Here is a 24,481-nt window from a genome sequence, read left to right as displayed (position 1 = left end):
CCCCCGGCGCACCCCTACCGGGAGAGCCCCGGGTGAGGAGGCCCCACGCGCACGGCGCGGCCCCGGGAGGGCGGCTCCCGGCCGGCCGGCCCCGAGCGCTGCCACCCCCCCCCCCCCCCCCCCCGGCGCGGGCCCCCCCCGGCCGGGGACCGAAGGGCCCGGCCCGTGCCGGCGCCCCGCTCACCTCCGCGTCTCCGCCGGGCGTTGGCAGCTCGCTGCGGGGTCTCCTCGGCTCAGGCACAGGGGCACGCCGCCGCTGACGTCATCACGCAGCGAACCGGGGGCGGGGCCTCGCCGACTCGGGCAGGGTTTGCGCGGCCGGCGCTGGCGTCACCTGGCGGCTGGGCGCGTGCCCGGGCTGAGGGCGTTGTGGTGGCGGAGCCCCGCGGGGCCACCTCACAGGGCCCGGAGCGGCCCCGGAGAGGGGGGTTCCCCACGCCGGTCCCAGCCTCCTGCCCCCAGCCGAGGCGGCTACCGACAATGCCGAGGCCCTCGGGCTGAGGGTTTATTGCCAGCGGCAGCTAAACAGCGGTGCCGTCCCAGCAAGGCCCTCAGCGGAGGAGAGCCCAGCCGCCATCTCCTGCAGGCTGCGTACCGACGCCCCACCAACCGTCCGAATAAAAAGCACTGCCCTTCAGGAGCACCCGAAGAAAACCTCTGGGCCCTGCTAACTTAAGAAGCACGAACCAAAAAGCGGCCTTTCTGACTGTTCAGAGGCATGTTGAGATTCACTGAATCCTTAAAAGCCAGGAAGACCTGCCGGTCTTGTAGTGCAGCTCAGGAAGGCAAAGTGGTAGCAGCAGGAAGCCTGTGGTTAAAAGTCCCTACAGTGAACAGCTGAAAACCATCTGGCAGGGCTGAAAAGCCTCTCTGCCCCTCCTCCTCTGATTCTGCCTGCAGTGCCCAGCCCTGGTTCTGTGCCTACTGCAATGGACAAGATGTACAGATGGGCCATGAGCAGAAGCTGAAATGCTTTCAGCGCATCATAGAGATGTTTCCCGCACTCTCAGTACTGTTTATACCATCAAGCCATTAATAAACCCATCTCTCTGGAACAATAGAAAACATCAAGGCTTGTGTCAGCAAACATCAGCTCCAGGGAGCATGTCCAAGAGAGGATCAGATGTTAAGAGCATCTTTCTGCCAGCCCTTATAAACAAGCCCCATTTTATCTGCGCATCCAAATATGGAGCAAAACCACTCTGCCCAGTGCTAATGGCATCAGAAGCACATCTATGTCTGCTGCTGGGACTGCCCATCCCCAGGGTGTTTGGAGCAGGCTGTTGGCTTCAGACCACGCTCACTTATGGAAGTGCAAGTGCAGAGAAATATTTTCAATATTTTCAAAATACCCTGTTCAGGTGGATTTCTACCTACAGCTGCTGTTTCCAAAGCCAGCAAGCTGAACTATGCCATCCCCACTGACTGCAGTGGCACTATTTCAGGAGGAGGAAGGGCTGTTTGCACAGCAGTGCTCCTTGTTGCAACCAGTTTTACCCAAAAAACATATAAATGCAAAATTTCCCATGTCACGAAGTCCATTCTCAGCTTGTATGTGGACTAACTCAGGACAGTCAGTGTCCTCAAATGCAAAAGCATTAAATTAATCTTGGGTGTGTACAGAGGAAATTGAATGGAAACAGGTCTCAAAGGAGAAGGCTGACTTTTAACCTTTTTCCAGGAATTGCGTTACGTACAGCAGCTGCAACAGCTCCTGTTTGCCTTCTCCCCCTTCCCTCCCAGTGAATGCAGCTTGGTATGCCTTCATACCAGGAAAAGCACCCTGGAAAGACAGCCAGGGTTCTTTTAAAGTTCAAAGCCCCACAGTTCCTTGCTATGACTTACACAGAAGTTCAAAATGGAAAAAAAAAAAAAAAAACCACCTCCCCTGATGCACAGAATCAAACCCTCAGCAGTGTTTTCTGAAATGAGTCACAGACACCTCCTGCCTCGTTCACTCCTCACCTACATGTTTGCTCCTCCAAGCAAAAAGGGCACGCGTTTGTCCAAATGCAAGGTGTGAGAGATGTGTGGGAGCATGGAGCAGCTGGCACCTCACCTGTGGACAGCTCAGACCTTCTCTCTATGGCACTGCATCGCGCCGACTCCTCCCAGTTGCTGTTTGGTGCCTTGTTCATGATGAAATTCCTGCCCCATTGATCCAAAATGCATCAAGGAAAGGGCACAGTAGAGGCTGAACCAAGTGGATGCACTCATGAGCCTGGAAGTACTGAAGGGATCGCCCCTCCCCAAGCTGTCTCAGTGGTTTTGCCAACACTGGCTTCTCTGTTCTTATGTAATTGATATGTTACCATGAGGTCATACCATATGTTAGTGTTAGGTCAGAGGTTGGACTTGATGATCTTGAGGTCTCTTCCAACCTAGAAAATTCTGTGATTCTGTGAAGATGTGATCCTGGAGTAGAAACTTGTCCTCTGCTGCAAGCGCCACAGGAGGCTCCAGTTTGGCACATTTCACCTGTCCGCCACCAGCTCCATCCCTGCCCATTTTACATGGGGCTGGTTGCTCGGCTCTGCAACAGTGCCCCACACAAGCCCACGACCTCCACGTCTCACCTTTTGGTACTTTCTGTGTATACAGCCATGGTGTTTTCACTCTTCTGCTACAAACCCAAGGGAAACACCTTTGCCACACCTAAAGTGACAGGGAGCTGCAGCCGCCAGGTCCGGCCACACAGCAGGACCCGAGAGAGTGGAGGGCTCAGGATAAGGAGCAGAGCTGGAAGAAGGCTGGCTCAGAGTACTAACCCTCTGTGAGAGACAGCTGTCACTCCAACAGGAAGTGCTGGCACCCAGGGGAATTGCAGCGGGGCATGGGGGAGTTCTGGGGCACAGGGAGCCTTTGCTGGAGGTGTGAAGTCACGCTGACAGTCAGCATACCGAACCACAAGCTGCAAAGGACAGAAGGCTGTGAACATCACCCTAATCCCCTTGTGCATGTACATCAACATACAGCTTTTCATAGCATCATAGAATGATTACGGTTGGAAAAGACCTCCAAGATCATCTGGTCCAACCTACCACCACTATTACCTACTAAGCCATGTCCCCAAGCACCATGTCCAACCCTTCCTTGAACACCCCAGGGACGGTGACTCCACCACCTCCCTGGGCAACCCGTCCCAGTGACTGACCGCTCCTTCTGAGAAGAAATGTCTCCTCATTTCCAACCTGAACCTCCCCTGGCACAACTTGAGGCCATTCCCTCTAGTCCTAGTTTTAAAAACAGACACAATAGAATACCCTCCAGAATACCAGAATACCCTCCTCCCAGAGGAGTATAAATCACTACACAAGAAGGTCTCTGATGTTGCTGTAATTAGCACCATGGAAAAACCCATGCAGTAATTAACTTTCTCCCTTCCAAGTTAAGATTTAATATCATGCAGCAAAATAAGACCTGAGGTGATGAAACAACCAGAGAAAAAAAAAATATATCAAATTAGGCACTCGTGACTTGATAAGGAATTAATTATGACCTGGTCTAATAATAACAACACACTGCTTTTAATCTGCCCTGTGCTCCAAGCGATGAAGGGCGTGCTGGGAAAAGCTGCTTGAAAAGTCCTGCACTGCCTGAGGACTGGGCTGCTGCCAGGGCCAGCCACTGGGATGGGGCTGAGCTACGGGGATGGCAGCACCGGGACAGGAGGAAGCCCAGGACAGGAGGGACGCAGGCTGCGGGGAAGCTTTGTCACACCTCTGTGAGACCAGGACACCTTCTGGGGGGCCAGATGCAGCTGGCCAAGATGGCTCCAGCGTGAGCGGCAGCGGGATGCAGGAGAGGTTGGGAAATCGTGGTGAGGAGTCAGGAAGGTCTGCTCAGGCCCCAGCTTAGGTCCACTCCAGGGCATGCTGACCTCATCAGCCCAGGAATGACCTGCATTCCTCAGACGTGCTGCTCTTCCCCTCACAGGAGGAACAGCTCTTCCCATGGGGAATCGGTGCTGCCAGCCCTCAGGGGCACGGGGACCTTCCCCAACAAGTGCATGCTCCTCACTATGAGGGGAAGGCAAAAATCTGCTGTATGAGTAATATGTGCTGGTAGCTGGAGAGGCTGCAGTGAGCAAAGCCCTGGGGAGGAGCAGTGCTGCCGGTGCCAGCAGCCCCAGCCCCTAAAGCTGGGCACTGGAGCGGTTTGCAGTTCTTCAGCCAGGCAGGACAATGCTCTTCTCCTGCTGCCTTAGAAGTGAGGAGAGTCCAACTCCATTGAGAAGCCCCACCTCCATCCCTGCTGGGCCCAGACCCCAGGGGCACAGTTCCCTGGGTACTAGGGGTAGGCATCTCCCCAGCTCTTGGTGGAAAAGAGAGGCTGGAGATGGCTTACCAGCCCCACACACCGAGCCTCCCTGGTAAAGCAGGACTTTGGTCATGCAGACAGGACACAGGACCCACCTCTCATATGAGATCAAGTTTGATTCGTTTCATTTTCTCCAGTGCTCTGGAACAGATACATCCAGTATAACCAGCCCCTGCACACTCCTATCTCACTCTGGCAGCTCAGCCACTCAATGCCAAGGGGAATCACAGAATCATAGAATGGCTTGGGTTGGAAAGGACCTTAAATTCCAACCCCCCTGCCATGGGCAGGGATGCCACCCACCAGATCAGGTTGACCAGGGCCTCATCCAACCTGGTCTTGAACACCTCCAGGGATGGGGCATGCACAACCTCTCTAGGTAGCCTGTTCCAGTGCCTCACCACCCTCTCAGTGAAGAATTTCCTCCTAACCTCTAATCTAAATCTCCCCTCCTTTAGTTTAAAGCCATTACCCCTCGTCCTATCATTGTCTGCCTGAGCAAAATGTTGCTCTCCATCTTTTTTTTGCAAGCCCCCTTTAAGTATAAGAAGCTGCAATGAGGTCACCCCGGAGCCTTCTCTTCTCCAGGCTAAACAACCCCAGCTTCCTCAGCCTTTCCTCACAGAATGCACAAGGACTGTGGAACACCCACCTTCCGAACCATGCACAGCAGCCAGGCTGATGGCCAGAAACTTGCCTGGCACTTTTGAGGATACTCTTCCAAAACTAGGGGGCTCCAGGTCACCCTATGCTCAAGGCTCAGGGGTTCAGACTCTGCACCAGCTGGGACAGACACCCACATACTCAAGTCACAACAGACCTTTCTGCGTGGAGTTTTGACCACTCTTCCAAGGCCACAGGGCTTCATAAATATGCGTGTTTTAATGAGGAATAAAATCCAGCCCTGAAATCATTACCTGCTGCAGGCAGTCACTCTGAGGCACACCAGAGTCAGACAGGTAAGACACATTTTGTAGCATTACCACATCTGCCCCAAGCATGTTTGCTTTTTGCTCCAAGCCCTCTTGAAATTACTCCACCTGATATTATCTGCCAATTGATACAGCTTGGCATAAGTCAAAGAAATAAATTACTCGATTACTAGAAAATCCAGTAAGACTGAATTCAGAATTAGTCTCATTAAAGCGCAGAGCAAGTACTTGCAGCATCAGCATGTTTGTTTCTTGGTCTCTTTCCTTGCCCTGCCTTTGGCAGCACTCAGACACTACCCATTGCTCAGAGGTCCCGCGTGGTCACCACGGTTTGCATCACTTGGTGAGACCCTGGAAGTTGGGCTCTGTACACGGGGGCAGCACCGCCTGCCGGCTCAGCAGCTTGTCCAGGATGTTGATTTCAGCATCTCGCCTCTCGATGTCCTCAAACGGAGTCCAGGACATGTCGTGCTGGAGCTTATAGGCACCGAGAAACTCGTGGGGACTGGTGCCCCACTCCTGGAGGAGAAAGGACAGATTCACATCACTACTCAGGTCCCCTCGAAGCCAGACTGTGCTGATGGCCTCTCTGTCTGGGCTGGCTTGCCCTTCCACCTCTGAGGCAGTCCCAGCTACACAACTGCCCCATTTTCTAACGTAAAAATAGGAGAAACTACCCCGAGTCTAAGGCTGGATCAAGCTACAGTGCTGCTGACACAGGGAGGCTCGGGGACACAACATTACCCCAACCTGTGCAGAGCTCCTCTACCCTGTTCTGTATTTTGCTCTGCTTTCTCTGAAGCCTTCACCCTGCACGTAAGAAAAGGGGTGCCTGGGAGGAAGACACCCCCAACGCCAACCCCACCACTCGAGGGCAGAGCCATCCCCATTTCCCATAGAAACAAAACACCAAGCTGCAAACCAACCCAGCCCCTGGGCTGAAGCACCTGAATAAACTGTGCTACCACACAGATGCACTGGACAGGGAAGGCCCAGGGCACATTTGCAGTTCATTACTTCCACACAAAGCACTGCAGAGACTGAATTCAGGTCTACCTGCCACAAATCTCACCCACCTTCTACCAGCATCTAAGAGAACTTCATAAAATGGCTCTTACACCAGCAGGTAACTCAGACCAAGAACACCACCAAATGGGCAAGGGCCCACTAATGTTTCCATCAAGCTGGTGCTTTTCTCTGAGTTCCAGAAGTGCCCAAGCACTGGAAACTTGTTGTTTTTCTCCTCTCCTAGTTCTTCCAAAGCTGTTACCACACACCTTGGGAGACAGGAGGGAGAAGTATCTTTGGCCACTCTCCCGCCTATACAGGTAGTAAATGTTTCCTGGCTTCTTCACAAAGTTGCAGGCCACATGGTGCAGATCAGCATCTCTGTTAGCTTCCTCCAATACCTAAAAAACAAATTTAAGATTTCCAAGTGAAATAGAATTTATAACTTATTTGCACACAGTGACATCTGCCTAAAACACTGCTTGCATGGCCTTGCCCTCCCAGCACAGTTCTGGCTTCACGCAGCTCACTCGCCCAAGGAGGCAGATGTTTTCCAAAGGGACAATTTATTTTCTCTGTTTCCTCGTCTGAGCTGGACCCTGGGGCTTATGCACCCCTCTACCGAGGTGGAGATACCTCCAAAGAACAGCAACCTCTTCACAACCCCAGGTTCACCTCCGCACCTCACCCCACCAGTGCTGGGGTCATTCCTTGCCTCCACACACAGTCACCAGGCCCTGCAGAGGTCACCTGGGGAAGGGACAGCAAACAAACAGGAATTCAGCTCCCCAGCTCCACCAGCTGACTGCTCCATGGCTCCAGCAGATAATGACCAAATGACACACTCATCCTGATGGCTGCAGGCCAGTCGCAGTGACCGGCAGCTCCTTTCTCACTCCAAGACTTCTCTTTGCTTCCAGAACTCATGATTGCAGCTCCAGGGGTGAAGGCAGAACTGAGGACTGCCGAGCCCCACTGGGTTTGTGGCCAGGGCCGACTGCTCTGGCAAAAGAGCCTGGACAAACTCAAGAGCTGAGACGTGGCCCATCACTGGGGAAAAGCTCATCTTTTCTGTGCCAGGTCCTCCTTGGAGCACGACCCACACACTGCAGGGACAGGAGTTTCCCATCACGCAGCCACCACTGATGCCTGAGCTGCTCTGGTCTGGCCCCCAGCTACTACTGCTCCTGAGAAAGGAGTTGTTCTGTGCAAGCAGAAGTCCTCCTTGCTATGCAGAGGAGTAAGGGGAAGTCCCAGAAACATCTCCCTCGCCCCCGGTTGGTACCAAACAATAAACCTTCATTGTGTCCCCACTGAACCTTCTCTGTTTGGCTTCTGGCAATGATTTGCATCCAGGTTGCAGCTTGTTCCAAATGCTTGGCCATCACCTACGAAACTCCTTTTTCCTCCCTGTTTCCTTACAGCCAACGTGCAAGCACAAGGCAACGAGCCCCCCGCCCAGCCGCCACGAGACCTGCCCTCACCTTCTGAGCCTGCTCCTGCAGATACCGGATCTGGTCGGCAATGACGGTCAGGCGGTTGCAGGCGTTCGCTCGGACAAAGTCACCCGCCTGCAAGGAAGAGCGGGGCTGGTCAGGACCAGGGCAGCCAGGGCCCTCCGGACACCTCCACACCAGCGATCTGGGTGTGTGCTAGAGAAGCCGTGTCTGCAGCCTCGCTTGGACAGGGCTGTGGTGGTGCAGGAGCTGCCCAGGGAGCTCTGAGCCCGCCAGCCTGGCAGGGAGACACCAAGGCACCCCCAGGAAGGGAGGTGACAGCCACGGGGCCAGGAGGAGGCACCGGGGTGCCTGGGGCTGCAGCCAGCAGCGGAAGAGGCGGCGGGATGTTCCAGGAGACCTTGCTAGGCCAAGAGGCAGCGGGACGCACTGGGAGGCACCAGAGGAGGCAGGGCATACTGGGAGGCACTGGGATGACTGGGAAGCAAAGGGGAAGGCAGCAGGACACAGCACGGGGCACAGGACAGGGGACCCCAGGAGACGGAGAGCGGCACTGAGAGCGCCGGGCCGGGCCGGGCCGGGCCGGGCCGGGCCGGGCCGGGCAGCCCCGGCGCTGTCCCGGGAGGCCCTGGAGGAGGCCGGGCGGCCCCACACCCGCCCCAGCCGCTTCCCCGCCGGCCCTCACCTGCTGCACCTGCCGGGCCAGGGCCACCAGGTCCCCCGGGTCCCCGACGCGGGCCGCCCGCCCGGCACCGCCCACCGCCAGGGCCAGGCCCGCGCCGCCGCCGCCGGACTCTGCTCCCTCCGCCGCCGCCATGCCGGGGCCGCGCCTGGGCGGGGCTACGGGGTGGAGGCGAGGCCCGGCGCGGGGCTACGGGGAGGACCCGGTTGGAGGCGAGGGGCGATGGAGGGGCGGGGCCTGCCTGGGAGGGGGCGGGGCGTGACTGGGGGGCGGGGCCTTCCTGGGGGCGGGGCCCCGGTTGGCGGCGGGGGCTGGCGGGGGACGGGGCCTGCCGAGGCCCGACCATGGCGTTGGCGGGGCGGATGTTGCCGCTGCTGCCGTTGCTGGCGTGGGCGGCGGGACCCCCGGAGCCGGCCGAGCCCCCGCTGCCGGCCGAGCCTCCGGATGCGCTGTTCGCCGCTGGCGCCGAGGCGTACGCGCGGGGCGACTGGCCCGCCGTGGTGCTGCACATGGAGCGGGCGCTGCGGGCCCGCGCCGCGCTGCGCTCCCGGCTGCTGCGGTGCCGCCTCCGCTGCGCCAACGCCACGGCCGGGCCAGCGGAGGAGCCCCAGTCCCAGCCCGAGCCTGAGCCCCCGCTCCGCGACCTCTTCTTCTTCCGGGGGCTGCTGCGGCGCGCCGCCTGCCTGCGGGGCTGCGGCCCCGCCGTGCCCTCCCGGTACCGCCTGGGCGAGGAGCTGGAGCGCGAGTTCCGCAAGCGCAGCCCGTACAACTACCTCCAGGTCGCCTACTTCAAGGTGCGGCCCGCGGGATGGGGGCGGGAAGCATCCCGCGGGGTCCCCCGGTGGCGGAGGTCCGCGGGCGGGGGAGCGCCGGGGGGGGGGTCCCGGGCCCTGGGATGGGGCGATGCTGGGGGCCGGGGCTCGGGGGCCGGCGGCCGCCCTGGCGGCGGTGGTCGGGAGGCGGCCCCGGGCCCTCCCCGCCCCCCGGCTCCCCCCGCGGTGCCACGTCGGGCCTGGCCGCGGCCCGCCCCGGGCCTGCCGCGACGGGGGATGAGGAGCCCCGGTACCGGCCCCTCTGCACGCACACAGCCCCGGTACCGGCCCCTCGGTGGCTGCGGGGGAGTGCGTGGAGGCTCGGCCCGGTCCCGACCCGGCTGGAGGAGCTGCAGCGGCGCTGCACAGCCGGGCTGCTTCCCTTTGGGTAGGGGGCGGCTGGACAGGACGATCCCAGAGGTCTTTTCTGATCTTTATTGTTTTATTCTGTGACCCTATCGGGTCCCTGGGGAGCTTCCCCTCCGGTCCCGGGATGGCCGGGAGGTTCCTCATGCCTCCCGCCACCCCCCCACCCCCCCCCCAGATCAACAAGGTGGCGAAGGCCGTGGCGGCAGCTCACACCTTCTTTGTGGCCAACCCTGAGCATGTGGAGATGAAGCAGAACCTGGAGTACTACCAGATGATGGCGGGAGTCAAAGAGGCCGACTTCACTGACCTGGAGGCCAGGCCGCACATGGTGAGAACCCAGTCCATGGGTTTTATCCACAGGGGTTACAAAGCTGGGTTTTGTTGGCTGGGATCGTGGCAACAAATCCTAAAATTCCTGGCCATGGCTGGATGTGGGGAAGAGGAGATGGGTCTGCCACTGAGGGGCACTGGGCAGTATAGACTGAGTGGCTTCGAGGGCACGTCCCCTGGGATGCAGTGGCAGGGTGACAAGGGCTTGGCTGCGGCAGGAGCAAAGTTCCCCTCTCCCAGGGACGCCCTCGGTGCTGTGGCTGTACTGCGGTGAGGGGATGCTGCAAGGAGCAGCAGGCCCCGCAGTCATTCCTTAGCCTGGCTCTCCACAGACTGAATTTCGGCTAGGCGTGAGGTTCTACACAGAGGAGCAGCCAGCCGCAGCTGTCCTGCATCTGGAGAAGGCGCTGGAGGAGTACTTTGTGGCAGACACTGAGTGTCGCGCGCTCTGCGAGGGACCCTATGACTACGAAGGCTACAACTATCTGGAGTACAATGCAGATCTTTTCCAGGCCATGACAGGTAGGAGTGCGTGTACAGCATCCTGCCTGACAGCCTGGGGACTCCCCTGATTTCCCTGTGGGGTGAGCATGCATCTCATCCCAAAAAGGGCAAGCCCCATCCTAGATTTTGCTAGGAGGAGCCTGGTCAGTAAGTTGTAGGAGGTGTTTCTACCTGCTCAATGCTGGGGATGCTGCCCAGGATCCACCACAGACTTCTAGAGGGACATGGAGAAATGAGAGGGACCAGCAGAGGGTCACCAGGACACAAGACTGGGAGGCTGGGGCTGGGTATGAGGAGCACCTCCTTCCCTGGAGGGTGGCACAGCTCTGGCACCAGCCCCACAGGAGTTGGGGACCACCATCCCTGGGGGGTTCTGACACTGAAGAGCCCTGGTGCAGTGCTGGCACCAGGTTGGAGTGCGGACCCCCAGGGTCCCATCCACCAGCCCTTGGTGACTGCAAGCAGTGACATAGGTATTTTTTCCTACCAGATCACTACATGCAGGTGCTCAGCTGCAAGCAGGGCTGCGTTACAGAGCTCGCCTCGCAGCCTGGCCGGGAGAAGCCCCTGGAGGATTTCCTACCATCACACTTCAACTACCTGCAGTTTGCCTACTACAACAGTAAGCTGCTCTTTGCCCTGTCCTCTGCTGGCTGGGACTCCAGCACCTGGCACTGCTGTCATCACCATGGGCATTGTGCTCTGGGGTAGAAATAAAGGGCAGGCCCTTCTCCATGGGTAGAAATGTGCTGCAGGACAGCTGGGTCTTGCTGCCCTTGGTTGCAGTAAGTCTCCATCCCCCTTTAGATGTCAAATTCCCAGGAAGCTTCACTACAGCCTAGAGAAGTATTTTTTTTTTTATCCTGCCAACTTTGAACCTCAAACTCCAAATTACAGAGGCACCCTCCAGAAGAGTTAGTTATAACCCAGGTGAATGCACCTCTTTTTTGTTGTTGCTGTTGTTCTCCTCCTTAGAAAAAGTTGAACTATTTCTTTGCATATTTCTCCAGAAGGAGGAAAAAATGAACCTCAAGAAGACTGAAAGAATGGAATACTGTAGATGAAAGTAGGTCAGAGTGCTTAAGTGGCTGAAAATTGCAGGTTGGTCTGGAAATGGTTGGATGTTGTTGTTTGGAAATAGGCTTTAAGATATAATTTCCGCACATGAAAACTACCCAGCCAGTGGCATTGATTTCTGGTGAGGTGGGAGAGGGCCTTGGGCTGTTATTTTCCCTTTGTGGCAGTGGTTATCTTTCCTCCAGAATATCTACCCTTGCTTGCAAGGGAGACCTTTTGCAGAATAACAAGAATTTTCTCTGTTGTTTCTCCCCTGCATCCCTATTTATTCTCTCTGCACTGTTTGAAAGCATCCAGCCTTAGAACTTATGATCTGTTTATTCTGCATTGGACTGGGCTTGCCAGTGTATCCTTTCCCTGATGACTAGCCCCTGCCAAACCCCTCTCATCCTCCCCGGTCGCTGTCCCAGCAGTGGATTATGCCTGTTCCAAAGCTGGACACCAGCAGGGCAGGGAAAATACATGCCATAACAGTTCTGTTTCTCTTTCAAGGTGGGAATTATGAAAAAGCAATTGAATGCACCAAAACCTACTTGCTCTTCTTCCCGAACGATGAGGTGATGAACCAGAATTTGGCCTATTATACTGCTGTCCTTGGGGAAGACCTGGCCAGGCCCATTGAACCCCGAGAGGTGGGTGACCAGCTGGGATGAGACAGTGTGGGGACAGGTTCTGTCCTCTTGGGGCTCACAGCCCTTGCAAAGGTTTCACAGTCAGCTCTGGGCTTGCAGGTAGAGTGGTTGCCCTCCATCAGCAGCGTGGAGAGGAGCGGATGGATGAGAGACCTACTGGTCTCAGACCAAAAAGGAGAGTCTCACTGATCCATGCTCATGAGTGTGCTTCACACCTCTCTCTGTCTTCTGTCCTGGGCAATGTAACAGAGCTGGTGGTTTTGTGAGCAAGTCCCAAGGCAAATCTGTTCTCTGTGCTGCTGGGTCAGGGCAGATAGGAGGGAGTACTGCTTGTTAACAGCTGGAACTTAGCTGAGACTGAAAAACATCACTGACTAAATAGCTTTGGCCAATTTGTGAATGCTTGATTGCTTACACAAATTGAACAGCTCTCCTGGGAGAAGTATCACAGAATCATCTAGGTTGGAAGAGACCTCCAAGATCACTGAGTCCAACCTCTGACCTAACACGAACAAGTCATCCACTAAACCATATCACTAAACTCTACATCTATGTATCAAATGGGGCACAAAAGGAAATCTGCTGCTCCAGAGCCTCCTGCAGGAGGGGCATGTGTCCCCCTCCTTTTTTCTCTGTCTCTCTCATCCTGTCCCTAGGGCTCATCCACATAGGAAAGTTCAGCCAGGATGGGGAAGTCACTTGCTCCCCACCTGCCAGAGAGTCCAGGAAACCAGAGCAGTGCGTCTGGAGGGAGGCCCATGGGAGCAATGCAAATCCTACACCCTCCTGCCCTCACTCTGGATGTTTCCAGAGCAGTTGTGCAGTGCCCTGACCCATCCCTCTTGTCCCTTGCCCCAGGAGATCCAGGCATACCGCCAGCGAAGCCTGATGGAGAAGGAGCTGCTCTTCTTCAGCTACGATGTCTTTGGGATCCCCTTTGTGGACCCGGTGAGTGGTGTTAGACCTGGCTGGTTGTTGCAGTCAGAGGGGGTGTGCCTGCAGGGGAAAGGGATGAGCGGTTTGTGTCTGAGCTGGATCCTCATCCAGCTCCTGATGTTGCTGCTGTTGTGGCTGCAGGACACGTGGACCCCTGAGGAGGTGATACCAAAGAGGCTGCGAGAGAAACAAAAGTGAGCAGCTGCCTGAGCCTTCCTGATGGGGAGGAAACCAGTGGGAAGTACCCCACTGCCTTCCTGGGATTTGGGCTGAACTGGGGGGCTGCAGAGTTGCTGCCAGGGAAGTTATTTGATGTTGGAGCCGGGAGAGGCTGCTGGAGGGCAGCACTTGGTTCTCCAGCTTGGCCCTTGGGTCACAGGGTTGGGTAGGCCACCATGAGTGGCTTGGGGAAGGGGGTTGAGGGCTGTGCGGAGATGACGCTCTCCCACCTTGGGTATTGTCACCAGCCCCTAGACACAACTTGTCCTGTCCTTGCCTTGGCATGCCTTGTTCCTGATATGGGGACAGTGGGGCTGTGGAGCTGATGGCCCCTGTATGCCCAGGGTGGAGCGGGAGACAGCAGCACGCATCTCAGAGGAGATCGGCAACCTCATGAAGGAGATCGAGACGCTGGTGGAGGAGAAGGCAAAGGAGTCTGCTGATATAAGCAAGTTCATCCGAGAAGGTGCGGGGAGCTGTGGGTCAGGGGAGGAGATAGAGGGACCTCCATGTCCCCAGTGCCAGACTCCGTTCCATCTGTGCAGGTGGTGGCAGGAGCAGGCAAAAGGCTAACCACAGCACCCCTGCCAGTGCTGTATGCTGGGGCCAGCAGCCCCCAGCCCCATCCGCATTCTGTCCTGATACCATTTGTGCTGCAGGTGGCCCCTTGGTGTACGAGGGAGCCAGCGTCACCATGAACTCCAAGGCCTTGAACGGCTCGCAGCGCGTTGTGGTGGATGGGGTCCTGTCAGCTGAGGAGTGCCGGGAGCTTCAGAGACTGACCAATGTGAGCATGGGGAGTGGAGGAACAGGCAGAAATGGGGCAGGGATGCTGAAGGGTCACATCCCGTGGTTCAGAAGTCGGATGGGATAACATCGGCTGGGTTTTGCAGGCAGCTGCCTCAGCTGGGGATGGCTATCGCGGGAAGACATCTCCTCACACTCCCAGTGAGACCTTCTATGGTGTGACCGTCCTGAAGGCCCTCAAGGTTAGGATGGCTGTGTAAAGAAACAAGCTGCGGTGATGAGGGAGGGGACTCTGAAGGCAGGCGGCTGCTACTGCGGGCCTTCTGGGGCAACCTCAGTTGCCATGCCAGGTTCCATCCAGGGCTCCTGCCCCAGGGCAGCTGGCAGCTGAGCCTGTGTCCTGTCTGTCCCCTGCAGCTGGGCCAGGAGGGCAAGGTTCCCCTGCAGAGCGCCCACCTCTACTACAACGTGACGGAGAAAGTGCGGCACATGATGGAGTCCTACTTCCGCCTGGAGGTCCCGCTCCACTTCTCTTATTCCCACCTGGTATGCCGCACAGCCATCGAGGGTGAGCACAGCCTCGGGGAAGTGTGACACGAGAATCAGGGCACCAGCTCTCCCATCTCGTTTCCTAAAAGGAAGGTGTGGGCAGCTGGTCCTTAGGTCTGGTTGGTGAGATGAGCAGCCCTGTTGGCTCTCCAGGCAGCTTCATATCCTGCTGGGTTTTGGTGCTTAGAGGCATTTGGGGTTGGGTGCAGGGGGAGGCTGTGTCTGGAGGGCAGGAAGAAATGCCATGAGACAAGTCCGTAGAGACTTGGGCTACCCATATGGCCAAATTCCAGCGAGTGGAAGGGCTTTAGGCTACAGATGACCTTGTTATCTCCATACATGTGGTGCTTGGGGACAGGTCACCGCCCTGCAGGGACAGAGGAGTCCTGAAATGCCAGGTCTTGTTGCACCCTAGATAAGCAAGAAGGCCGGAGTGACAACAGTCACGAGGTGCATGTGGACAACTGCATCCTCAACGCAGAGGCCATGGTGTGTGTGAAGGAGCCACCAGCCTACACGTTCCGGGATTACAGGTACTGAGGTGTTTGTGGGCCAGAGCTTCTCTGTCTGAGGGCGTTAAGGCTTAGCGGCAGGTGGGCCAGTAGCCCCTGGGGTGGGAGGGCAGCCCATGCTGGGCTCTTCTGCCTCCATCTCTTGCTGTGGTGTTTGGGGAGCTCCGACCTACCTGCTTGTTGAGCTGCATTCTGGGGTGATGGATGTCACCTCTGCTTGTCCCCTGCTTTCTTTAGTGCCATCCTCTACCTCAATGGGGACTTTGAAGGGGGAGCTTTCTACTTCACAGAGCTGGATGCCAAGACAGAGACTGTAAGTACCTCAGCTCCCCATGCATCTGTGTGCAGCCCTGGTACCAAACCCCACTCCTGCTCGCTGGCTGCCAGCCTGCTCCTGTCCCCTGGGACAGTCCTCCGTGCCAGTGCAAGGGGCTAATGTGAGTTGGGGGCTGACTTGTCCCCTCGCCCCACCTGGTGTAGCAGGTTCCGACCAGCATCTCCCTTCTTGCAGGCAGAGGTGCAGCCCCAGTGTGGCCGTGCCGTGGGCTTCTCCTCCGGTTCGGAGAACCCCCACGGGGTGAAGGCTGTGACCAAAGGTCAGCGCTGCGCCATTGCCCTCTGGTTCACCCTGGACCCACGGCATAGCGAGCGGGTGAGCACCTCAGCCCCCTCTTCCCTGGCATCAGGAAGATTTTTGGGGCTATTATCCCCTACCCTTTGTGGAAGCAGGGGGTAGCAGGGTCTGACGTGAGCTCTGCTCTGCAGGAGCGTGTGCAGGCTGATGACCTGGTGAAGATGCTTTTCAGGGTGGAGGAGGTGGATTTGCTGCAGGAGACGGGCACAGAGCAGGAGTCACCAGCTGTCACCATGACTGATGGCTCGCATGCAGCAAGGAAGGACGAGCTCTGACACTCCTTGTGCAGGGTCCCAGCCTTGCCATGGGCCGGGCCTGCCCTGCCCTGTCAGGGCCAGCACCACCAGCTTCAGCCTTTGGGGACACGGTTGCAGCACGCAGCTTTGGCTTCTCAGCCCTGGGGTGCCAGCTGGGGCCTACCTTGTGGCCGATGCACCCTGTGCAGGAGGGGAAGCTGGGACTGCCGTGCTGCTCCATGGCATCCACCCCCCTGCAACAGAGCTGCCGCTGACCTCAGGGTGCCGTGGAGATGAGCAGCCAGACTCGGGGGGTAGGGGGAAGATGTGGGGCAAAGGGGGGGAGGTTCTTTTACAGTTGAGGACTCAGTACCAAGGTAGCAGTGTGGGGCTGAGGGGGCTGGAGCCCCTCTAACTGTGCCTTACTGCTTTGCTCAAGCCCACTCCGCACCACCGCTACTTCAGTGCCTTCTGCAGAGAATCGGTGAATAAAGGTGTCTTTCGGAAGAAGCTGCTCGCAGAACATCTCCCTGGAGGCACGCTCCCTGCCATGCCATCAGCCCCTGTTTGGGCCTTGCAGTCCTGTTACTGTCCAGGCGAGGGCAGCAGCCCCAGCACTGGCGGGCAGCACGCAGCGGCTCCTGGCCTCTGCCCTGCAGCAACCCCAGGGCAGCGGCTGCGGGAGGTGCTGGGGACGGGGTGCCTCAGCCGGGGAGTGCAGTGCCCCGGGCTTAAAACAAGGTTTGCAGCCCAGCAGCGCTGGGGATGGGGTACAGGGGGGAGCAGGGGCACCCTGTCCGTGTCCAAAGACCCAACCCCTGCAGGGTTTGGCCCCTAGTCCTGCTGGAAAGTGGGCAAGCACATCTGCTGCACCACTCACCTAGGGCCACACCCCGGGAAGTTTTGGCAGTGTGGCAGTGCCATGCAGCCCCTAGATTAGCCCCGCAGCATCCCCTGGGCAGTAGGGGCCTGGAAGGGACCCATGAGCTTCTTGCTGGGAGTAGGAGGGAGCTGGGGCTGGCATGGCAAGGGTTATTTCACCCCACTTCAGCTCCCTGTTGCACTGGGCGGGGGCTATGTCCTCATACTGAACAAGAAGGACATTGAGCACCAGCCGAACAGGGCAGCAAATTGTTCCCGGAGGTGCTGGGTGCCCCGGCCATTTCCATAACCATTCAGGGAATGTGAGTAAATGGTCCCACCACCGGCCGCCTGTGAGGGGGCCCTGCGCTGGTGCTTGGAGGGGGCGAAGGGCTGCTCCAGTGACTGTGGCGGGGGACTTGGGCACAGGCGGGCAGCCGTGAGGTTGCTTTCTTCGGGTGGGCTCCAGCAGCAGCTTGTGCCTTCTACCAGGAGTAGTTCCCCTCTGTCCCCCTGAGCATGGCAGCCTGTCCAGGGGAGGCAGCCAGTCAGTCCCTCGCCAGCCAGCCCTGAGCGTGAGCTGACTGCAGATGAGGCCGGGCGGTTAAAAATTGCCAGGCCCCATGGGAGGCCAGCGTCCCTCTAGCCCTATGGCTGCCCACACCCACTACCTGCCGGGTTGTGGTGGGGAGCTCTGTGCCCACCCCAGCTTTGTGTCAGGGGGCTGACAGAGCAGCCTCGTGCCCCACAGCCTCATGCCAGGCCACCCACGTGCCCTGGCCCCATGCTAGATTCCTGCGGCTGCCCCCGCAGCAGGGGGGTCCTGGCCCCAGTGGCCGTGCGGGGGCTCCTTGCCTCCCCCAGCCGCCCCACGCTGCCCCCAGACCCTGGGGCACGCTGTGTCCCCCCTTGGTTTCCCTGGGGGTCCCCATCTCCCTGATCCCCCCCAGCCCCTCTGCCTCTCCCCTCAGGGCCCGCCATCCCCTCCGGGATCCCACCTCTCGAGGAGATCCTCCCTCACCCCGTGCAGCCCTGGGACCCCGCTCACCCCAGGACCCCCCCAACTCCCCGGGCCCCTCAGCCCCTCCTGCGGCCCGAGGGAGGGCGGAGTGGGGCGGTCCCGGACACCGCCCCCGGGTCGAGCCGAGCCGGGCCGGGCAGGGCCGGGCCGAGGCGGGCGCAGCGCGGCGGCGATGGGCGGCGGGGCGCGGGAGCTGGCCGGGTACCTGGCGGCGCTGGGCGGGTGGGTGGCGGCGCTGGCCGCCGCGGCGCTGCCCCAGTGGCGACAGAGTTCGTACGCCGGGGACGCCATCATCACTGCCGTAGGGCTGCACGAAGGGCTCTGGATGAGCTGCGCCGCCCAGAGCACCGGGCAGGTGCAGTGCCGCCTCCACGACTCGCTTCTCTCCCTCGACGGTGCGTACAGCGCGGACGGGGCCCCGGGGTCCGACACCCATAGAGCTGAAGCCCCCTCCAAGCGTCCGAGCCGCCCCCTGTGGCTCGGAGCCCCCTACCCCGCACCACCACCACCACCACCCCCCCCCGGTGGGTCTGAGCTCCCCTGGCCCCTCCGGTGCTCCCAGCAGGTCTGAATCCTTCCTCCCGCTGCGTTGGAGCCTTTCTAATGGGCCCGAGCTCCCCGATCTGCCCATTTTGTGGGGCCGAGCCTCCCCCAGCACCACGGCTCTGAGCTCCCCCTGGCCCCCTCTTAGGTCTGGGCACTGCACAGGTCTGAGCTCCTTTGGCTGCTGCAGTAGGTCAGAGCCCACCCCCAGCCCTGTGCTCCCTGATCTCTTCTTCCGTGGGTCTGAGTCCTGCTGTAGTTCTGAGCCCTTCATGCTTCTCACTGTGTCTGAGCCCCCTGATGCACCCATGGTTTGCTACAGGTTAGAGCCCCATCGTAGGCCTGAGCCCATCTTATGCCCCTGGGTTTGAGCCCCTCTGTGTGGCTTTGTCCCCTTGGCCTCTGTGGGTTTGAGCCCCAAGGCAGGTGTCACATGGGGGAACGGCGGCTGCTCGGTGGGGACATCGCTTGGGGACATGGTGCTGCTGTGGGCATAGTGCTGTGGTTCCCACCCCGGGAACTCACAGCAAGAAGAGGAGCGTGGCAGGGAGGAAGGTTGGGGTGTGGCTGCATGGAGTTGGGAGAGGTGCCCTGAGGTGAGCCGAGGTCTTCTGGCACAACGCACAATGCCTCTGGGCACAGGAGCAGTGTGTGGCTGGCCCCTGCCCCTGACTGCACAAGGGGACCAGGGTTAAGGACCAGGGTTAAGGACCAGTTCATCCTGGTGGGAGGTGACTTTGCTTTGCAGACCGCTGTGGCTGAAAGCTCCAGCTGCTGAGCAGCTTTGTCTTCCCCCCCTGCAGTTCACATCCAGACCTCCCGGGCTCTCATGGTTATTTCTCTCCTCCTGGGTTTCTTTGGCATCATTGTGAGTGTCGTGGGCATGAAATGCACCAAAGTTGGTGAAGAGGATCCTGTTACCAAGAGCCGCATTGCTGTTGCTGGGGGTGTCCTCTTTATCCTCTCCGGTAAGTGGCTGGACAGGTCCAACCCATGGGTCCTTGCCCTTCTTCGATGCAAAAGAGCTCAAACAGCTTTTAAAGGCTTGTTGGCAGAGAAAGGGAAGAGGGAAAAGTTTGGCGATGGGCTGGGTGTTGCTGACGTTCAGTGTTTGATGTCCAGGTCTGTGTACGTTAGCGGCCGTGTCCCTGTATGCAACACAGGTCACATATGAGTTCTTCAGTGCCAGCACCCCGATCAACGCAAGGTAGGAGTTCTGCCCTCAGCCTGAGGGGCACTTTTTGAATCCCAGCTTGTCCCCGACATACCTGCACGTTTTGTGGGTTTGGGCAAGGTGCAGGGCAGGCAGATGTGCCTGTAGCCAGGGCAGGATTGGGGCTGTGCCTGTGCCACCCTGCAGTTGTGACACTACAAAAGTCCTTCCAGCACTTTCAGTCCTGGTTTTAAGCAGCTGATTAAGTTTTAAACTTAGTGCCATTGCTGACTTTACGCTGAGACAGTGAAAGAGCAGTCGCATGGGGTTTCAGCACATGGGAGGAAGAAAGTGTGGAGGAGCAGCCTGATAGCTGCAGGAAATCCTAAAAGCAAGATGAGGCCAATGTGAAGCATGGGGAGGCTGGAGAGGACACCCAGCATCTGCCTCAATGCTGCCAGCAGCCTCCTTGTGGCTTTGAGGGCCTGGATGTTGCTGGGGTCCCTGTTTCTCTTTGCACCCCTGCCTTTTGCACTCCCGGTCCTCCTCCCTGATGTCCCCCTCTCTCTTGCCACAGGTACGAATTCGGCTCAGCGTTGTTTGTTGGCTGGGGGGCCGCCAGCCTCACCATGCTGGGGGGCTCTCTCCTGTGCTGTTCCTGCCCCACCAAGGAGCGGCAAGGACAGCAGTACTATCGGCAGTCACAGCCCTCAACAGCTCGGGAGTACGTCTGATCCCTAACCCTGCTCTCCCTCTGCCACCGAACGCCTCTCTCCCTTCCCAAGAGCAGGCCAGACCCCAGTGCTCCCGCCTGGCACGGCGGACGCCACATGGTCCCTGGGCACCACGCCAGACCTTTCATCTCCTCCAGACACACCTATTTCTCAGGGGCTTTTCCAGCTTCCAGGTCACGGCACTGCATGTAGTGCAAACCTCTAGATTTTTATTTTTGTTCAGTTCCTGAATCCAGCACCGCCAGGCTCCCCAGGGGAGGCTGCATGTCCGCCCCCCAAGCTGCTGGGGCTGTGGGTGGCTGGGCCACGTCACGTGGCGCTGGCCCCTGTGCCCAGTGCCGCTTTGGGAGGTGCTGGTCCTGCGGGGGTGTGCGGCACAGAGGTGCTTTGTGTCGCAGCCCCCACGCCACACGCGGCTGTCCCTGCGTGCCTCTGTGTGTCCTGCAGCCTTGCCATCAGGAGCCAATGCAGAGTTTTTCCAGGTTTTCCAGGGAAAAGGATGCTGCCAACCTGTGTCAGACCCGAGCAGCAGGAAGCCCACCCTGGGGCTTGGTGCCCCTGTGCCCTGGCCTTGGGGTCTTAGGAAACATTCCTGCTTTCAGGGTGCAATTATTCCCTGCCTGGCTGCTGCCCCAAGGCAACATTTTTATTTATTAATTCTCATTTTGAGCTCACAGGGAATTAGAAACCACTCTGGCCAATGGCAGCCTGGCAGTTGCTGGTGCTCCAGCTGAGCTCTGTCAACTAAAATCTGACCTGGGTGCATTTTTCACCAGGCACAAGTACGTGGCCTTGTCAAGTAGAAGAACAAACTCTGGTGTTGGTCAAATTAAAGCAGGCAAAAAAGGGGATTTTGAGCCACATGCAGGGGTTTGTTTTTATTTTGGTGCCCAGAGCAGCTCTTTCAGGTAACTCAGAGATGGACAGACCTGTGAATTTTGATGTCTCCCTGCTGTTTCCAAATCCCCCTTCCCTGACAGGATCCCCTGGACAGGATTCCCTGGAGTGTGAAGTCTTTAAGATCAGGAGCGCTAATTGCCACCACCTCTGTGTACTGCGTCTTGGCTGTTACTAACTGCTGTGAACCTCCATCACTCCAATTTCTTCTGTAAATCCCCCGAAGGCCCTGTACTGCCAGCTGTCCATCTGTTGTGTGTGGTATGCCAGCTAAACCGCAGGAAACCAAACGGTGGAAATGATCCAAAGAGCCTCTTTTTTGTGTGTTTCTTTTTTAATTACTATTTTTTTTAATCCCAGTTACCCAAGTAGTTGATTTCTCCCTGCTTATTTTTGCTTTATGCCCATGTGCTGCTTTGGTTCCTGGCTAAATTTTGCCAGTTATCCCTTGTCTGCAGCCCCACATTAAAGGACGGGCAGCATATCTTTGCGTTGGAGGGGAAGCCGCGCAGTCTCTGCCCTGGGGTTGGTTTCTCTCTGGCAGGCAGGACTAACAGTCCTCTCTCTCTTTTGACTTGCAGACCCCATGTAAAAATATCTTCACCCGTCAGGGGAGAGCAGTGCTTGTAGTCTGTCTTCACCCATCAGGGGAGAGCAGTGCTTGGTCGGCTGAACCCAGCTGATGGGTTTTCCCTCAAAAAATACACACCAAAGCTACTGCAGTGAGGACTGAAAAGGAAAATCACGCTTTAAAAAAATAATGGCTGAAACGCGTTTTTATATAAAGAGCACAGCGTTGTGTAGAAGAATGTTTTTATTCTTTTAATATGAAATTATATTAACTTTTCTATGGGATGGACACTGGGAATGGCACTGTTGGGGATTTCTAATTTTTTTTTTTTTCCTGATTGTTTGTACTAAAAATTGTGACTCAGTGGTATTAAAATATTTCCAACTACGGGCATCTTTCTAAAGTCATCTCTTTGTCCCCCATCCAAATCTGGGCCTCTTCTGAACAGTCCCATGCAAGTGAACACTCTGCCGGACTGTGTCAGCCACCTGCATGGTGAGGTCTGGGCAGGGGTTTCCACCAGACGACCTCCCTATACCAAATATTTTTGCCTGTTGCTGGTTCTTGGGGCAGCACCGTGGCCAATGCCCTCCTCTTGGCATGTGGGGAGGCATCGGAAACAATTGGGGCTCATAATAGCTGGCCACAAAGACTTGAGCCACGCTAAGCAGAACTTTTGCAGGTGCTCACGGGCAGGTGCTATCTCTCTAGCCTTTCGCCATGTGTCACCCTAAAAGTACAAAGTGTGGCATTGAAGATGGCTTAATTTAGCCTTAAACTCATGGGAAATCTCGGCTGCCCCATTCAGGGGGGCTGGCCCAGCACCTCGGCAGGGCCCTTCCTGGGGTGAAAGCAGCAGCAACCTCCACTGTCACCTCTCACATGGGGGCTCCAGGCTGGGCTCTCCTTCCCTAAGAAGTCCCGTTCTTCAGCGCAGTGCTAAAACACCTGAAAAAAAAAAAAAAAAAAATCTGGAAGAGGGGCCCTGCAAGCTGTAATCTCTTTTCCAAGAATTCAGGGCTAGGTTGTACCTTGCTGGGCAATAGCCTGTCCTCCCATGTCCTCCCCTGTCCTGCCCATGGCACCTGGCTCACAGATACACCCCGTAGTCCCCCAAAAGAGAGATTTGGGGTCCCTGGTGACTCCTGTGACATCACCGGAGGCCATGCAAGGGCTCAGCTCTGTGGCTCCCGGGGAACAGCCGCATAGGCTGGAGGCACATCAGAGAGGGGGGAAAAATAGCTGAACTGCAGCAGTGATAACGTGTTTGGGGGCATAAAGGCCCCCACTGTCCTCCAGACAATCCCTGGTGTGTTTTGCACATGGCAAAGTGGAACAAAATATGGGAACGAGCTGCCAGACTTGCTGTGATAGCCCGCAGCTCGTCTTGCACTGCGTGGGATCTGCCTCCATCCAAATCACGCTGCGCAGAGTAAAAAGAGCAGTTTGGGGCTTCGTTTCTCTTTTTATTTGCTTCTTATATAACCAGTATGATGAACAGTAGTTAGGTTTCTGGTTGTATGGTTTAGTAACTTGCTTGCTTCCCAAACACTGGGAAACAGTATTCATTTTACTCATTTTTCCATCTCCCGCCTGGAGAAAAAACTCTTTGGCTCTCTTTTTCTTCCATTTGTAACCATACAGGATTCCCTGCACGGCATGATAGAACAGAAAGGCTCAGGGACTCTGTCAGCAATATTTCTTATGCACCAGTTTTACAAACCAAGTAGGAAACCAGATCTGACCTTCATCCAGTCTTCACTCACCAGGGGAATTTAATTACTTATATTCTGATAGATTTGCCCCCTGGCTGCATCTTTTCAAACCCTGAAAGATTTCAACTGAGAATCAAACAGGTGGACTCATGTCATATATAAAAAACTGACCGCTTAAAAGAGCAGAAAATAAAAGCAAGCATATTTTATAAATGTCTCTAAGACATACACCTGTGGCTGTGTATTGCTTGTGGCCATACCAGAATTTCACCTGTTTTGTGAACATCAAAGTACCATAAATAGAAAATTCCTGAAATGTAAACATTGGAAAATAATGGTGCAGAAACTGTCCTGGAAGTTTTCAGAGCCAGTTCACCACTACATGCACAAGCTTTCCCAAGAAGAGGGCCGGCTTTGTGCCAAAATACCAGGTGAAACACGATAACCCAAAACAAAGCTGCTCATGTCAGGCACCCTAGTGCCTCTTCAGGGCTGAACCACAAGAATTTGCTATGACAGGAGTGCTGCAGCACCCCACCAAAACCCCTGCAGTGCAATGCTGCAGGGAGTATTCAGAGGGAAATAAATAAACAAATAAATAAATAAATAAGGTGAAGTATATGAAATATAACCCCTGACATGGAAATCCATATGTGAGGTGTTGTTTCCATTGGTGTAGGTGATGAGAGCATCGTCATGACCGACAGCCACGGGGCACAGCTTACGCTGGAGGTGCTCAGAGATGCTGCAACAAGATGCTTTGTAAGAAAGCAAGAGCAAAAGTAATTTTTCCAGGTAGTAAGGAATCTGTGAACAAAGCTGCAAGTTTTGGGGCAGCATGAGGCAGTGAGGCAGCGCTTTTGAGGCTCAGCAAATAGTCCACAAAAAAGCATCTGGCCGACCAGGCACAGTTATCTGACCTGTAACCACCAGCAAAGAGTGAGGGCGCGTAATGGCCCGGAGGTTTTACAGGATCCATTAGGTGAGGCTTTGTCCTTTAGAGCCTTTTCTTGTCCCTCCCTCCCTAGAG

At 56.9% G+C, this 24,481-nt stretch overlaps 4 protein-coding genes across 6 annotated transcripts in view; 2 read left to right on the top strand and 2 right to left on the bottom strand.

The window, feature by feature from the left end:
* CDC42 (cell division cycle 42) overlaps positions 1–332 on the bottom strand; it is a 30,501-nt gene extending 30,169 nt beyond the window's left edge. The window contains exon 1 of one of the 2 annotated variants that reach the window (XM_035344530.1): positions 185–332. The gene's annotated coding sequence lies outside the window, so the exon portion shown is untranslated. The remainder of the gene's footprint in view (positions 1–184) is intronic. The other variant, XM_035344529.1, reaches the window with a different exon arrangement.
* Positions 333–5,183: 4,851 nt separating this feature from the next.
* C21H1orf50 (chromosome 21 C1orf50 homolog) lies at positions 5,184–8,541 on the bottom strand. Its single transcript, XM_035344834.1, has 4 exons — positions 8,403–8,541; positions 7,745–7,831; positions 6,530–6,661; positions 5,184–5,771 (listed from the first exon to the last, which is right to left on the bottom strand). The coding sequence occupies exons 1-4, from the start codon at positions 8,532–8,534 to the stop codon at positions 5,589–5,591; spliced, it is 534 nt and encodes a 177-aa protein (XP_035200725.1). The 5' UTR covers positions 8,535–8,541; the 3' UTR covers positions 5,184–5,588.
* Positions 8,542–8,743: 202 nt separating this feature from the next.
* Positions 8,744–16,466, top strand: P3H1 (prolyl 3-hydroxylase 1). 2 transcript variants are annotated; one of them, XM_035344604.1, is made up of 15 exons: positions 8,744–9,193; positions 9,756–9,908; positions 10,243–10,432; positions 10,905–11,036; positions 11,984–12,123; positions 12,982–13,071; positions 13,201–13,253; positions 13,623–13,744; positions 13,938–14,065; positions 14,172–14,267; positions 14,443–14,593; positions 14,990–15,107; positions 15,324–15,399; positions 15,598–15,738; positions 15,852–16,466. In XM_035344604.1, the coding sequence occupies exons 1-15, from the start codon at positions 8,744–8,746 to the stop codon at positions 15,993–15,995; spliced, it is 2,184 nt and encodes a 727-aa protein (XP_035200495.1). In that variant the 3' UTR covers positions 15,996–16,466. The 2 variants fall into 2 exon arrangements, with proteins under 2 accessions (XP_035200495.1, XP_035200494.1); XM_035344603.1 differs by having other exon boundaries at positions 8,754–9,193; positions 13,171–13,253.
* Positions 16,467–17,995: 1,529 nt separating this feature from the next.
* Positions 17,996–22,129, top strand: CLDN19 (claudin 19). The gene is made up of 5 exons (XM_035344605.1): positions 17,996–18,233; positions 19,185–19,349; positions 19,504–19,588; positions 20,112–20,258; positions 21,747–22,129. Exons 1-5 carry the CDS (start codon positions 18,011–18,013, stop codon positions 21,793–21,795), a joined length of 669 nt encoding a protein of 222 aa, XP_035200496.1. The 5' UTR covers positions 17,996–18,010; the 3' UTR covers positions 21,796–22,129.
* The last annotated feature ends 2,352 nt before the right edge of the window (positions 22,130–24,481 follow it).

This window comes from Oxyura jamaicensis, chromosome 21 (assembly GCF_011077185.1).
Source record: "Oxyura jamaicensis isolate SHBP4307 breed ruddy duck chromosome 21, BPBGC_Ojam_1.0, whole genome shotgun sequence".
NCBI lineage: Eukaryota > Metazoa > Chordata > Aves > Anseriformes > Anatidae > Oxyura > Oxyura jamaicensis.
The sequence above is the reverse complement of the archived record's forward strand: the minus strand, read 5'-3'. Positions and strand labels throughout refer to the sequence as shown.

Excerpts from the sequence above, each read along its gene's own strand:
- C21H1orf50 (XM_035344834.1), bottom strand. The coding sequence starts at position 8,534 with ATGGCGGCGGCGGAGGGAGCAGAGTCCGGCGGCGGCGGCGCGGGCCTG. Across the intron at positions 7,832-8,402 it reads TGGCCCGGCAGGTGCAGCAG|GCGGGTGACTTTGTCCGAGC; the intron begins GTGAGGGCCGGC and ends TCTTCCTTGCAG. Across the intron at positions 6,662-7,744 it reads TGCAGGAGCAGGCTCAGAAG|GTATTGGAGGAAGCTAACAG; the intron begins GTGAGGGCAGGT and ends TTTGTTTTTTAG.
- P3H1 (XM_035344603.1), top strand. The coding sequence starts at position 8,762 with ATGTTGCCGCTGCTGCCGTTGCTGGCGTGGGCGGCGGGACCCCCGGAG. Across the intron at positions 13,254-13,622 it reads AGGCTGCGAGAGAAACAAAA|GGTGGAGCGGGAGACAGCAG; the intron begins GTGAGCAGCTGC and ends CTGTATGCCCAG. Across the intron at positions 15,739-15,851 it reads ACCCACGGCATAGCGAGCGG|GAGCGTGTGCAGGCTGATGA; the intron begins GTGAGCACCTCA and ends TCTGCTCTGCAG.
- CLDN19 (XM_035344605.1), top strand. The coding sequence starts at position 18,011 with ATGGGCGGCGGGGCGCGGGAGCTGGCCGGGTACCTGGCGGCGCTGGGC. Across the intron at positions 18,234-19,184 it reads CTCGCTTCTCTCCCTCGACG|TTCACATCCAGACCTCCCGG; the intron begins GTGCGTACAGCG and ends CCCCCCCTGCAG. Across the intron at positions 19,589-20,111 it reads AGCACCCCGATCAACGCAAG|GTACGAATTCGGCTCAGCGT; the intron begins GTAGGAGTTCTG and ends CTCTTGCCACAG.